General features: G+C 57.8%; 5 protein-coding genes across 5 annotated transcripts; 1 reads left to right on the top strand and 4 right to left on the bottom strand.

The window, feature by feature from the left end:
• Positions 1–83: 83 nt before the first annotated feature.
• EX895_000407 (uncharacterized protein) lies at positions 84–1715 on the bottom strand (the record flags this gene model as incomplete). Its single annotated transcript, XM_029881008.1, has 1 exon — positions 84–1715. The coding sequence occupies one exon, from the start codon at positions 1713–1715 to the stop codon at positions 84–86; it is 1632 nt and encodes a 543-aa protein (XP_029742394.1).
• Positions 1716–2141: 426 nt separating this feature from the next.
• EX895_000406 (uncharacterized protein) lies at positions 2142–3408 on the bottom strand (the record flags this gene model as incomplete). Its single annotated transcript, XM_029881007.1, has 2 exons — positions 2142–2775; positions 2885–3408. 2 exons carry the CDS (start codon positions 3406–3408, stop codon positions 2142–2144), a joined length of 1158 nt encoding a protein of 385 aa, XP_029742393.1.
• Positions 3409–4424: 1016 nt separating this feature from the next.
• Positions 4425–7262, top strand: EX895_000405 (uncharacterized protein; the record flags this gene model as incomplete). Its single annotated transcript, XM_029881006.1, has 1 exon — positions 4425–7262. The coding sequence occupies one exon, from the start codon at positions 4425–4427 to the stop codon at positions 7260–7262; it is 2838 nt and encodes a 945-aa protein (XP_029742392.1).
• Positions 7263–7479: 217 nt separating this feature from the next.
• EX895_000404 (uncharacterized protein) lies at positions 7480–9459 on the bottom strand (the record flags this gene model as incomplete). Its single annotated transcript, XM_029881005.1, has 1 exon — positions 7480–9459. The coding sequence occupies one exon, from the start codon at positions 9457–9459 to the stop codon at positions 7480–7482; it is 1980 nt and encodes a 659-aa protein (XP_029742391.1).
• Positions 9460–9933: 474 nt separating this feature from the next.
• Positions 9934–12021, bottom strand: EX895_000403 (uncharacterized protein; the record flags this gene model as incomplete). Its single annotated transcript, XM_029881004.1, has 1 exon — positions 9934–12021. The coding sequence occupies one exon, from the start codon at positions 12019–12021 to the stop codon at positions 9934–9936; it is 2088 nt and encodes a 695-aa protein (XP_029742390.1).
• Positions 12022–14775: the final 2754 nt, after the last annotated feature.

Below are 14775 nucleotides of genomic sequence, written 5' to 3'. Positions count from 1 at the left end.
AATCTGGTGACAACACTGCTCTTAAGTGTGCAGGGAAGAGAGAAGACGATGTGATGTGAATGTGTGCGCAAGGGGAGTTTTGCCTACAGGGGAGGAAGGGGAGAGGGGAGCGAGAACGTGTGCAGAGCCACTTGGTCCGTGACGTAGTCCGAATCCGCGTATCCTAGCGTCGAAGAGATCTGCGACGATTTGAGGCCCTTGATGCGTTCGCTCTCGATCGACGTATAGTTCGCCAGCGCACGCCCCACTTCGATGAGCTGCCATTCCCAGTCTTCTCCCGCCGCCGCCTCGTCGCTGACCTGCGTGGCTGCCGTTGGCGCAACTGCAACTGGGGGAGGCGTAGGCGATGCGGGGACGGAAACGTCCTTTCGCAGCGAGTCGATGACGGGCGGAGTCCTTGTGCCGGACACCGCCGACTCTGAGTCGGTGCGCAGCAGGTACTGGCCGAGGCTACGGGCGATGGGAGTGGAGTTGGTGAGTGGTGCGCCCTGCTCGAGACCCGTTGTGTGCGGGACGTGTTTTGAAATACGGCGTCGCACAACCAGCCGGATTGCCTGCATGCGCTCCCAGTTGCCCTCCACGCCAACAACGCCAGCGGGGAGCAGTCGCCCACCCGAGTCCGTTCGAACAATGCGGTTGAAGGCGCCTTCGTCAATGATGAGCGCACCTGCTGGGTGGAGCGCGTGCAGGATGCTCCATTTGCGCGACGAGAGCGGATTGGGCTTGGGCAGGAAGATTGTGTGAGGTGGGCCGTCGAGTGGCGGATACCCTATGAGCTCCTTGTCCTCCGAAGCCAAAGACGACACGGAGGACGCCAGTGAGTCCATGCGCAGCGGTGCACTCTCGAGCGAGCTGGAGCTCGACGAGCTGGGGATCCCTTTAGCGACGACCTTGATCATGTTTTCAGGGTGCTCGCCGTTGATGATTACCGTCGCCACGCCTGCCGCCGTCGCCAACTCGGCCGCGATGAGCTTCGTCTGCATACCACCCGTCCCGAAGCTAGAACCCATCGTCGCCACCGAAACCGCCTTCCTCGCCGCCGCCACGTCTTCCACCACTCCCAACCTTCTTGCATGAGGATCGCTGCGGGGATTGCCCGTGTACAGCCCATCCACGTCCGTGCACAGAAACAAGAAATCCGCATCTACCAACCCCGCCGTGATCGCTGACAATGTGTCGTTATCGCCAAACCTCAGCTCCGACACTGAGACCGTATCATTCTCGTTCACAATTGGGATCGCATTGAAAGGCGGTGAGATGAGCGTGTTGAGCGTAGTGCGTGCGTTGTTGTATCGCGGTCGGTCTGCAATATCGTTTCGCGTGAGGAGGACTTGGGCGACATCGATACCGACCGTGCCGAACAGCGAGTCCCACAGTGCGATGAGACGCAGCTGCCCCAGGGCGGCGAGTGCCTGGCGCTCGCCGAGCGATTTAGGCTTCTCGTTGATGTGCATTCGGATACGTCCCATTCCAATGGCTCCCGAGCAGACGATGACGACTTTGTGCCCGAGAGAGCGGAGCTTGTGACATGTCTCGACGAGCGAACTGAGGATGGCAATCTTGGGCAGCTGCGTCTCTTCCGAGATGATGGATGATGTGCCGAGCTTGATTACGATCGTTTTGGACGACGAGGTGGCGGCGGATGAGGTTGTCGGAATGGTGGAAGAGTGTGAGTGGGAAGGGCCCGCTCCGGGGACGGGGTGTGTCCCAGTCATTTGTAGTAACGTGGTATACTTGCCTAAATTCGAGGACGGGGCCAGGTAAGTAGCCGATATGTGGTCGGCGGCGCACGATTTGCAATGTGAGGACGGGGTGTCTGATGCTGATGACGACGATGACGATGACGATGAAGAGAAGAAAGTCAAGAAGAAAGTGAACGAAGGTCCGTGTGACTCGCCTCCATTACAGCAATTTATGTTTTTACTTTTAAATTTACTTTTTGAGTTGCCGCTTCTGTGGGACGTGGAGCAAGTTGCTCACACCACATGGCGGTCTTGATCGTGCCTTCTTCCAGACGAGTGGCTCTATTCATGCAAAACACATAGACGAGCATCTCAGCACGCTGAATTGGATTGACTAAAAGTACAGGATTGCAAGGACAAGAAGAGATTGAACACGGGATGGAGCAGCTCAACATCACTTCAGACGTAAGCCTTGCCATCGGTCTGCACAACCTCTTGCAACTTGAGACACAGATTGAGCAGCTGCAGCTCCTCGTCGGCACCGTCCGTCAGGCACTTGTCCATCTCTGCCATGAGCAAAGCAGCTTTTGCCTTGATTTTTGCCAACACAGTCGGATGGGCAATCACATAGTCATGCAGCTGCACCAGCAGCTGTGTGATCGAGTATCCCTCCCTCGTAATGATCCTCACTTCTTCTCTGATCCGCTCGAAAGCTTCTCTCTTCTTTGCCGCCACGCCGACGGCTTCCATCTCGACATCGTCGTCCGAGCTGTACGCTTCGATGCCGACGGCATCTGCGAGGCCGGTGATAACGCGGGTGGGAACAACGCCTGCGATCTCGATGATGGACTCGGAAGTGACAGAGGATTTGTCGTCGCTGGCGATGCTGTGGAGGCGCGAGGCGGACTGCAGGTAGGTAATGGCGCGTCGCAAGTCGCCGTCTGAAGTGCTGATCAGGGTATCGAGGACGGTGGAATCTTGGAACGAGACAGATTCGGCAGAGGCGATCATTTCGAGTCGGGTCTTGGTGGAGGAGCTGTCCAGCGAGCGGAAACGGAACTTGCTGCAACGTGAGGCGAGCGGCTCGATGATGCTGTAGAGAGCCAGCGCAGCGCAAAATGAAAGAGAGAAAAAAAGGGGGGGGAGCAATGGTCAGCACGCTGCATTGTGATGTCGCGTACAACGGGAGGCGAGCGACTTACCGAGTGACATAGTTGCAAACCAGACAGAACCTCGTGATCCTGCTGTATTGTTCCATGATTCGCCTCAATGCACTCTGCGCATCCTGGGTCATGCTATCCGCCTCGTCGAGAATGATGATCTTGAAGGGTGGGCACGGAAAGCCTTCCTTTGGGTTGGTGACGGCGAGCTTTGCAAAGTTCTTGATCTTCTCCCTGACCACACTGATACCTCTCTCGTCTGAGGCGTTGAGCTCGAGCACTCGCGTCTTCATGAGCTCGGGCCCAAACAGCTGTCGTGCCAATGCGAGGATGGTGGATGTCTTGCCAGTACCAGGAGGTCCGTAAAAGAGCATATGCGGGAGGTTGTTGGACATGAGCGTCTTTTTGAGCACGGCGACCGTGTGTTCCTGTGCGGCCACGTCGTCGATGGTCTTGGGGCGGTACTTTTCCACCCATGGGCGCATGGCGGCCTTTTCCTTGGCAAGCTTCTCCTTCTGTGCTGCCTGACCAGCATTGTGTGCTTTCGATGCTTGTTGTAAGAACATTATGGGCGAAGGAGCTGACGAAGACGAAGACGAAGGCCGTGCGATTGGAAGCTGTGGGAGTTTGGTTGGTTGGAGCGAGCTTCTGCACCTGGGGAACTGCGCCGTGCTGAGCAACTCGACGATTCGCATCTCGCACGGGTAGCTATGCACTTTTTCGGTTTGTGTGGAGTGAGACTCGCAACGCGCGACGCGTAGAGAAACACACACTCTCCGCCCGCGTCATGAGCGTCAGCCTGTCAATTTACACGCTTTTCTTCCGCTGTGGCTAGAGAGCGAGTGCGAGAACGAGAACCAGAGCGAGAAGAAAGGGGTCTAGAGCACGCACGAAAGACCAGCTCAGCGCCGACGACTTTGGGTTGAGCGCGAAGGTGAAGACATCCTGGCGTGCGTGCATGTGTGTGTGGGTGAGTGTGGCCTGTTGGAGGTGCCGAAATGGAATGAGGTCTCTGGTGGCCACTCAGCCTACGTGACGCGAAAAAAAGTGACACTAGAGAGAGAGAGAAAGGCGCAAGCAACACGCGCAGCCAGGTCGACTCGAATCAACCGCTCACTTACTTCCTGTCACCACCTCATCATCACTTCAACCGTCCCTGTCACAAACTCTTCAAGCATTGCATTAACCGTTTCTTTCGCATCTCTCTCGTAGCCTTCTTCATCTTTCACGGACATCGAGCTCAACATCGACTTTCCGAGCCGGCTCATCCGGTCCTCCCGCAGACTCTGTCCGTCGAGCTCCTATCTCTTTCAAACCGCCTCGGTTGGTCCGATTCATTCATTGCGATCCACTCCTTCTCGGGTGTAGGCCGAAGTCGCGGCATACAAGGCACCTCGTCGCTCGCTCCTCCAACCCCCCAACCCCCCACTCCCCCCCTTAGCCTGACTGGCTTCACACAACCTCTCAGCACACGCACGTACAAAGCTGAGCGATGAGCGTTCTTGTTCCGCCACCATCACCCTCGCCTTCGTCGTGCTTCGATACCATGCTTTCTGATTCCGACATCAACATCGATCGAACCATGGCTACCAACAGCCTCAAGCGCAAGGCGTCGGGCGCCGCAAAGTCGCAGTCCTCGCGTAACAAGGCTTCCTCCTCGAGCGACGTCGAGAACCGACCCATAGCTTCATCCGCAGAAGGCCCAAGCAACGCAAAAAGCAATGAGTCGGTGAAAGCTGATGCAACCCCGACCAAGACCACGTCACGAGCTTCGTCCTCGCCTTCGGCCCCAGCAGCAAAGAAAGCCAAGCTCAGCAGCAGCACACCCACCACTCCCTTTGTCGAACTCAAAAATGGCAAACTCGTTCTCAAGCAGAAGGCTGTCAACTGGACCGGCACCATGCCTGTCCTCAAGGCCGTCATCACTTTCCAAGAGTTCCTCGACGTTCAGGACAAGTTCGACGAGATCCCTGCCGAGCATCTCCACGTCGTTGCTAAACTCGTGCAGGAGAGCGACAAGTCTCTGGTCGAACTCGCAAAGTCCATCCGCAGCAGGCTCATGCCCGAAGCCGAGCTTGGCTCGAGCGACTCCGAAGCTTCCGCGGCTTCGAGTTCCAAGAGCAAATTATCACTACCTTGCATTCAGGCCGCCATCAATGCGGTCGCAGAGAGGAAAAATTACGGCATTGACAGCAGCGCGGTTCCTGGTCATTCCCTCACGACCACTGCCGATGACGCTCCTGCTGTTCCGGCTGCTCTCCAGCTGTGGCGATGGGAAGTGACCGACCAGTCCATGCTACCAGCCGAGTTCCTCGACAAGCTCTCCGAGCGCCGTAGCGACCGCGAAGCAGCTCGCGCACAGGCACAGCAACTCTTCAACAACCTCAAGCAAGAAGAGAGACAAGCCTTGCTCGACAAATACACAAAGTCCAAGATCTCGGCTACCGTGGCTGTCGACAAGCTCGCTTCCTCTTCCACGCCGTCCAAGGCTAAGTCCAACGCAGCTGGATGCAGTTCCTCGCAGCCGATCGCTATCGACGACGATCTCGACGACGGCTCTGTCGCCGACACCGAGCATGACAAGCCCGCCCCCTCGACACCGATCGCATCGCACAAACGCAAGTCATCGTCTTCATCCATCTCCACACCTCTGCCCAGTGCCAAGCGCTCTGCCGCCGCAGCTGATGCGTCCACCCCCTCCAGCTCCTCCTCGCCCAAGGACAAGCGCAAAGCCAAGGAGCTTGTAGAGCTCTCGCCAGAAAAACAAAAGGAGAAGGTTGAAAAAGAGGCCGCCAAGGCTGAGCGCCTGAAGGCCAAGGAGGCTAAGCGACTCGAGCGCGAGGCCAAGGAGTTGGAGAAGCAGAAGGCCAAGGAGGCCAAGGAGGCTGAACAGAAGAGAGCCGAAGAAAAGAAGAAGCGTCAGGCCAATTTCTTCACTTCTTTCGTCAAGAAGGCCGCGCCCAAGAGCCCGACCAAATCGAGCGTCGGTGCTGCCGTGGCTTCGAGTAGCAGTGCCGCTGGAAAGGATGCTGAAGGGGTTTCGGACTTTCACCGCACTTTCCTGCCCTGCCAGTACAAGGACCTCGCGCCGATCAACCGCTTTGCGTCCTCTGCTGGTGCTGCCGCCGAAGCCGCCGCCGCCAAAGAACCGCAGATGGGCCAAGAGGATCTGACGCGCGAAGAGATGCTTTCACAATTCCTCACACGCTCTTCTGTGCTGAAACGGTCGAAAGCCGCGGACGCGCCTCGCCGACGCAAAGGCGTGCACCCACCGGTGTCGGTGCGCGAGATCAAGCGCATTGTGACCGAATCAGACGTCCTCGGTGGCAACGCACAGGAGCAAGCCGAAAAGGCGCTCGACGCACTGCAGGACCGCAACAAGGTGCAGCTCAAGCTGCTGCAGTTCGAGTCGGACCGCCGACCAGGTTGGTACGGCACGTGGACCAAGTCGACCAACCTCATCGGGCCTCGCTGTCCATTGGGGCAGGATCCGGTCTCTTTGGATTACTCGTACGACTCGGACGCCGACTGGGAGGAGATGGGCCAGGTCGAGGGCGAAGATGTGCAGGATGGCGAGGAGAAGGAAGACGACAGTGTCGCGGATGAGGATGAGGATTCCGAGATGGATGATTGGCTGGTGGATGATTTGGAGGTAGAAGAGGAGGAGGAACAGCAGAGGTTGGCTGCGATGGAGGTGGATGACGACGACGACGAGGTGGTCGAGGTGAATGCGAAGGGTCTGCCGGTGCCGCCGCCTGCGCCCTCGCTTGCGGGGACGACCAATCTGCTGCATCCGAAGAAGAAGAAGAAGGTCAAGCTGTTGGGTCGACGCTTCGATGCCAAGCTCGTGCCATTTTCCACGGGCCCGCACTGGGAGGCCGAGTTTGGCAAGTGCGACTACGAGCTGTTCTCGGCCTATCGCATCGAGCTGCTCAACGACGCGTGTTTCGGCCTGAACCCGTTCACGTTCACCTCGTCTGCCGAGGCCGTCGAGATCTGCACTGCTGCGGCCACCGATGACGCGCTCGCCGCGGGCGCCGTCGTCGATACCCCGACCAAAGTGCGCAAAGCCGCGCTGCCCGCCGGCGGCGTGCTCGCCGCACTGTGGGGCGACGCCAACGCGTCAACCCCCGCCGCTGCGTCCCTCGACACCTCGACCGCCACCCCTGCAGCCAAAGAAGTGACGTCATTCAAGCATCAGTTGAGGGAGGACGCCATGCCCGCGCTGCTGAGCGCCATCGACGGCAGCACAAAGACGCGTGCCGGGCTGGTGGACGACCTCAAGGAGGTGCTCGATCGGCTGGGCAAGCCGGCGAGCAAGAATGCGATCGCCGAGCGCGTCACCGCGTGTGCGAGGAAGGAGAAGAAGCCGAATGCGCCGTGGGTCGTCAAGGACGAGTGGAGGGGGTTGATGGGGTGAATGCGCGCAATGGGGTGTTGCACGGTTGCATTGCATGCTTGGCTTTTGGTTCATTACAGGTTTGGTCTGTCAATTCAACATATGCTTTCTCACGTGGGGCTGTGTGTCTGGGTCGAGGGAGGCGAGGGTGCAAGAGTTTGGATTTGGATTTGGATTATGTGTGTGTGTGTGTGTGTGTGTGTAAGAGAGAGTGAAACGAGTGTAATGCACGGTGGTGCTAGTAGAACGAGCCGTAGGAGCCGCCGGGTCTGGCGGGCTGCGCGGCGCCGGGGCCGGGGCCGGTGCGCGAGTTCCAGCCGTAGTTGTGGTTAGCCGCGCCGCCCTGGAGCGGGGCGTTTGCTCCGGTGCCTGGGGTGAAGCCGGTGCGCACTGCTGCTCCCGCCCCCGAATACGGCTGCGTGGGAGGGGGAGGGGGAGCGTTGGCAAAGCCAAAGCCGAGGCCGGGGATGGCAACGTCGTCGTGCGCGTGTACCTGTGCGGGGTGCTGCTCGTTGGCGTGATTGGTGGCGGTGGAGGGGATCAAGGTGCGTGCGGCGCCGAGGCCGGGGATGAAGCTGTCGTCGCCCGCGGCGGTGGCAGTGGAGGCGAGGAACGAGGTGCCGGCAGCGGTGGGGTCGAAGGCTGCTGCGCCACCCGCCGAGTGCTGCGCGACTGCCTGGTTGGGACGCGCGCGCTGCCAGAAGCGCGTCATGTGGTCGTTGCTCCCACTGCACAGCAGATGGCCAAACGGATGCCACTCCAAGCTCCATACGTTGCTCTCGTGTGCGCCCTCGTTGCGGTAAACCAGATACTCGTCGCCACTCTTCCTGCCTTCGCCCACATCCATGCCTTCGCCGCCGCCGCCGACCATCCTGCTCTCGCCCCAGTTCGCCGCGCTCAGCGCCTCGCCCGTCGCGCCGCTCAGGTCCCAGAAGAGCATCGAGCCCTCACTGCCCCCGGACACGAGTAAGTCGTGGTGCAGCGGGTGGAAGTCCAGGCTGCACACCTCCTTGTTGTGGCCCTTGAGCGTGGTCTGTTCGGCCATCATGCGCAGGTCGTACAGCTTGACCGTCATGTCACGCGAGGCCGTGGCAAAGCGCAACCCGTCCGGCGAGAACTTGCACGCCTGCACCGTGTTCTTGTGGTTGTGGAACGTCGCCAGGCACGTGCCGCTCGGTGTGGCGCGTGGATCCCACACCTTGACCAGATTGTCTTTACTCCCGCTGATCAGCAGCCCTTTGCTCGCGTGCCAGTCGAGACACTTGACATCCCAGCCGTGGCCCGTCAGCTCGCGCACCTGCTTGGCCGAGTCAAAGTCCCAGATCTTCAACAGACTGTCGTCGCCGCCAGAAGCGAACTTGCTGTCGTCCGGGCTGAACGCCAACCCGCGCGCTGAGTCCGTATGCGCACTAAACGCCTGCAGCGTGTTCAGGTTCGACTGGAAGTACTTGACCGTCCCGTTCTGGTCGGCCGAAATCAAGTAGGTGCCGGACTTGGACCATGCCATGGCGCGCACCGCCGAATCGTGCGCCTGCATAATCGTCTCAAAGTTGAACGTCAACCCGTTCCACAGCGTAAACTCGCCCGACGTGGATCCGGTCAGCACGCGCCGTCCGTCCGGCATCCACTTTACGACGTTGACGGGACACCGGATCTTGTTGGTGCTCGTGTGCACTAGGTGCTTGGGCACGCTGGTGGACGAGTTGGCGTAGCCAGCGGGCAGGAGGAAGTTGGGGATGGCGTGCGGAGTAGGGTACACCCCGCCGTGCAGCCCATCCGGCCGGGTCGTGGTTGTGAGCATCTGGCGGGTGTTGAGGTGGGAGAGCGCGCCAAAGTAGTCGACAGTGCGACGCTGCATGAACTTTTTGATCCGCCGACCCTCGTATCCTAGAGCCGTTGCCGCTTGTTGCGCTGCCATCTCCTGCACCGTGCGCGGGTCGGGCTGCGGCGGTTGCGGCGGCTGTGTGAGGTGCAGTGTAGGCGTCCATACGCGTTTCTTGTACGGTGGTGGGTTCGAGGTGTTTGGGAAGAGAGTGCGTGCTTCGAGATCCTCTTGCTCCTCGAGCGTGCGTTTCGACGTGGACGCGGTCGGGTCGGTCGGCGTCAGCGGTGAAGATGACGATGAAAGCGGGGATTCATCTTTGATATGCTTGGGAGAGGGGGAGCCAGGCGAGGCCGGCCCTCGCTCCTGCTTGACTTCGACAGCTACAGGTGCCATCGTGCAAACTAGATCGTAAAGCAGGGCAGTGAAAGACCGGAAGAAGACTAGAAGAGACGCCGATTGGGCTCCACACCTGTCGCAGTCGGGGGAGAGAGGCTCGTAACCAGAGCTCCGACGCTTTGCGTTACAGCTAGAGCGTCTGTAAGAGTCGCAGAGCTAGATGTCCACCCAGCAAGTAGGGTGAATGATGAGAGTGCAGAGCATAGAAGCGCAAAGTCGAGAACGTCGAAAGTCTCGTCTGGACCGCACACAGCGAGTTTTCCGACTTCCGCTTTTTCACATTGTTAGATCCCCTTCCGATGCGCCTCTCATCCTCTTCCCCTCATCAACCGAACAGAGGCGAACTCACCCACACCCAATTGAACCTCTCTCCACCAGGCCGGACAGAATACACAAGAGAAAGAGACCAATGCATTTGCGAAGGGAGAAAAAACTAAAAGTACAAGCTCAACAAGTGCAAGATTGAGCATTCTAAACACCCCCATGACCAGCACCAGCGTTGACCGCGGCCGTAATGTGGTCACCCAACCCGGTGGCCAGAGTAAACGTCATGACCAACAAGCTCTGCCCGACGACATCCACAATACTAGAGACAAACGGCAAGCAGTAGATGTCCGGATCGTAGTCTCTGCTCCACAGCACCAAACAGATCACATGCGCAAGATACAGCGCAAACATGTTCGCCACTACACTGGCGCCGATGAACGTTCCCGCAAAGATCCAGCCAAACGTCATCTGGCCCGACACCCTAATCAGCACAATGAAAGTCGACTTGATGCCCACGCCCATACTCATCAAGCTGATAGGCACCAACCAACCCTCGATCGGCGGAATGAGCATCACTGAGCGGATCGAGCCCAGCACGCCTCGGACGCCGCCTACATTACCGGCCTTTGTGGTGGCGCGCAGAAGCGTCGCGCCTTTGCCCGAGTGCAGAGCAGTGGTGATGCGCGAAGCAAAGATGGCCGCACACGCACCCGGCAGCCCACTGATGACGGGCGCGAGCAGCGCAAAGCCCTGATACCTGCCCACGAAGTTGTCCAGCACCAACCCGGCACCGGACGAGATGAACATGGCCATCAACAGTGGCACCCACCCGCACGTCAAAAGCTCCCGCACGTACGCGTTCCTGTACGCGACGATGAACGACGCGATGCACGCCACCGCCATAGCGGCGAGGATGACTGTGGCCAAAAACGTGCCCTCGAAGTGCACCAGCGACGACGCGAGCAAGCCAAGCAGCGTGAGGGTGGTGAGATCGCCCAACGAGGCAGCCAGCGGCGAGGCAATGTTGTCCGGGTTGGCGCCCGCACGTCGAGCAACTATAACAAGCGCACACATGAACGATCCGAGCACCGCCGACGAGAGCGATGCCGAGAGCATGCCCGTTGCAATGACAAGAACGAATTCGAAGTACCCATTGCGGAGACGCAGGGCAGGGTCCGTGGGTGGCTTCGGATGGTGATGTATGATGCGTCGCTTCTGCAGCCACGATGTACCCTGGTTGGCAGCCGCAGATCCAGCTAAAGATCGACGACGGTTGCGCAGTGTGACAGCAGAAAAAGCGCTTCTGACGATGGTCTGTATCAACGCATTCTCGGGTGTCGGAGCCTTGGGCGTGACCGGCACCGGCGACACAGGAGCCTCTACCTGCGGATCCGGCGTCACAACACCCAGCACAAAGGCGAGCACACCGGCAAACATGGACACAATCAGCGCCTGTACCTGCAACAGCGCCAGATTGCCACGAATGAGCGTCTCCCTGGTCCTCCTCACGTCGAGCTCGCCAATGTTGGCCGAGGTGGACATGCGGAGCGAAAGGTTCATCTCGAGGTTGCCCTTCATGTTGAGCAGGATGGGGATGAGGATGAAGAGTTTATCTACTTTCTGGAAGACGGGCCAACGCGCGAGATGGACGAGGAGCTCGCCGGAGAAGATGAGCGACAGCACGGATACGATCAAGGTGGGCAGTGCTTCTCGCGCGATCTCCCAGAATCGAGAAAGGACGGAGCGTGCCGCAAGACGAGAAGCGGTGCCGCGGCGGTCGGCAAAGCCAGCGGTGCCTAGCAGCGAGGCATGAGTTTCGTATTCGTCCTCGTCGACGTCTTCATCTACAGCATGGGCAGTGCTGCGCGGCGCGTTTGGTGGGTTGGACGCTTCAAGGTCCTGCGCCGAGTGGTGCGACGAGGCTCGGTGCTTGAGATCGGTGCTCGAGTAGCCCGAGTCACCAACCTGGAGCGTCTTTGCATCGTCGTCATCGTCGTCATCGTCATGTTCCTGCTCGTCGTCGTACTCTGTGTCACGGATGCGATAAGACTCTACCGACTTGGTGTCCGAAAGTCCGTAGGAGGGGTCGGTGAAGCTGCCGACATTGGTACTTTCGTCATCACCATCGTCACTGCTGCTGTCACCGTCGCCGAGGAGGGTGTGATGTGGTGCCTGCGCTGCTGGATCGTGGTGGATAGAGGTGGCTGCAGCGGCGGCACCGCTGGAGGGAGCGTTCAAGGCTGGAAGGCTGTCATTGTTGTTGGTGGTGCTAGACAGGGCAGGATTGACCATGGATCGAGGGTGGAACGAATTTGCAAATGGCGCGGTGGCTGTAGGATGAAATTGAGTGTTTGCTGGTGTGTCTTGGTCGGAGAGGAGGAGGAGGAGGAGGAGGAATGAGATGGTGTAATTGCAAGAAGAAAAGGAGCACAGGCAGGGGCGAAAACAGCGCTGGTAAATGCAGTCAGGTGATGGCGTGAGACAAGGGGAATGTGGAGCAATTCCATTTGTGGCTTTTCTCGCATCAAATCCACACAAAGAAGTCTTGTTTTTTCTTTTTCTTTTTCTTTTTCGGATGGCTGGCTGGCTTATCGTTGCTTCACTCTCTTGGCTTGCCAGGTCCAATTACTCGCATGGCACAGCAGAAGCGCAGGGGTAGATAGAGAAGTCGCTTACAAGGCTGCTGCGCTCTCTCTCTCGTTCTCTCTATCTCTCTCACGCACACCCACATCGGCAAAGTTATTTTCGATTTATCTTGTGTTTGGAAAGGCTCCTTTTTCATGCGAACAAACAAAACGACTTGAGTCGATTCTGTAGGACCACACACACCACACGACCATGGCCCCTCGGGACTCTATTGCAATGATGCTCTCGTTCGCCGCTGCGGAGTCAGAATGAGGGTCTTATCGTGTGACCAGTACCGCAGACCGGCAACCCGCACGGAACGTTGCTAGACGCAGGGTAGCTAGCTGTATGTATCCTGTGAACCCGCGTATGCAGCGGAGATCCAACTGGCCCTGCATTCTGTGTTTTAGCTCTTTGCGAAACCACAGAATTCAAATTGCGCTTGTTTTGCGGCTCTGTCTGATTGGCTTGAAGGCTCCTCTTTCACACACGCTCAAGACGCAGAACCTTGGCGCAGCTGCAAGCCTGTTAAAGGCCCATGCTCGCACGACCCGACCTTGCCGCCTGTACTTCTTCTGTGTTGCCTGCGACCGAGCGTCGGCAAGGAGCATGTTACCAGCGCGGCTCCCATCCGTCCGTCAGATCCGAGCTTCTAAAAACGCTTGTTTAGGGTTGCGGCACGAGGTTGGCCGGTCGGAAATCTCCATGAGGGCAAGCTCGCAACGGTCTCCCACGGTCCACCCTGTCGACGCTCTCCCCAAGGTCTTGTCTTGTCTCAGAGAGCCACCTCTGTTGCAGGTCCATTCTCATCAGAGTCGCATCGCAGACGGGGTCGGCAAGAGAATTCGACCTAAGACTTGTAGATCTCGTCAGCGATCCCGTTCCTGCAACCTTGCGGACTAGCGCATTCTTCAAGCATGGCAACATGCACAGACGTGCTCAGTGTCCAAGCTCGGCCTTTTTCCTATGCATAGCAGCGCTTTTGAAAACTTGCGCTCTTGCTCACGCGTAAAACATTCTCAGAAAACAACGAGAACAATGCTATGCATTGGTGGACCGCAGGCGTTCACCGTCAGAATGGCAAGTGACCTTCATACCCGGCACATCGTACCGACAAGAACTAGGAATTGATTAGATCAACAACAAGTAGTATATTGAAAGGAATTTTTTATTACTGCTTGAGAGTGGGGGAGCTAGTAAGGTGGTACTTATGTTGACAATGAGCGTGGGAAGCAAGGGGCAACAGAGTTGAAGGGTTCAAGAGTGTGTTTGAGTGGTGGTTCAAGGGAAGAGGGAAGAGGGGAGGGGAGTCTTGGACAACAGGAGGTTGGTTTATACCTGCTTTGGTGGTGTCATTGGGAGCTGTTAACAAACAGTGAACACTGTCACTCGTGGACATAATGCCAATGTAAGCGGCAACAGCAGCAGCTTTTTGTGCCTTAGGCAATACACATTTTTCAGTCGACTTGTGCTCAACCAGCACATGCAGCCCTGCGAGAATCTCGAGTTTTGTAGCATGTATCTTAGTTACAAATAACCATCGCCCGCAGCATCATCCGCAATAGCAGTTGCATTTGCATCCCGTACTCTCCTCATAGCATCATCATTTCAGCAGCATTGCACGTGTTACCAGCACGAGTCTATCCTTTGTCAGCAGTCAAGACAAGCCCCTGCACGGAGCCTGTTGTTGAGCTCAAGTTGCGTTGCACACAGCTGGAATATCAACTGGACAGCTACTAACAGTCTGTTACATCGGTGCTGTAACATACTGGCAGGAGACTTGCTTGTGCATGGCTGCAACCCAGGTGTGGGTAACCCGCACGTGGTGTACTTGTTGGATGGAACAACGGTGGAACTGGCAGTGCTGCCGACAGAAAGCGGCTGAAGGATCTCATGGTGAAAGGCGACAAGATGCATAATTTGTGTATCCCGGCTGAGCGTCACTCGCTGCATGGATGAGAGAGAATGATTTGATTGCGGCTCGGCCTATGGTAAGACCTGAGAGCTCGATGAGGCTACCTGCCCACCGGAAAGGGGGTTGGAAGAGCGCAAGGGCGAGCGAAAAGACAAAGGGGGAGGGAGTACAGATAGGGAAAGAATCGAGCGCTTGGCGGTGACTAGCCTAGCGACGATGAGAGAGATGATGGAGGAAGGGAAGAAACACAGATACATGGCCTAGGCATATGAAGAGGTGGGAGGCGAGGTCTGCTCGCCCAGACGCCCTCGCCCTGTCGCACGAGAGGCAGGAAAAGCCCAATGCTCCTAGTGCAGCCTGAAGCATATACTTCAAAGACATGCGGTAAGTGCAGGTGCATACATGAGAAGCTAGGATCCAGCAAAATTTCAAGTGCCCTGAGTGCCAGTTTACTGCCAATCGCGACACAACGAAGCCTACAACATGATCATCAAGGCCATCCGTTG

The sequence above is a fragment of the Sporisorium graminicola genome, chromosome SGRAM_1, assembly GCF_005498985.1.
Source record: "Sporisorium graminicola strain CBS 10092 chromosome SGRAM_1, whole genome shotgun sequence".
In the NCBI taxonomy this organism is placed as follows: Eukaryota; Fungi; Basidiomycota; class Ustilaginomycetes; order Ustilaginales; family Ustilaginaceae; genus Sporisorium; species Sporisorium graminicola.
Note: the sequence above shows the minus strand (reverse complement) of the source record. Positions and strands in the feature narration are given on the sequence as shown.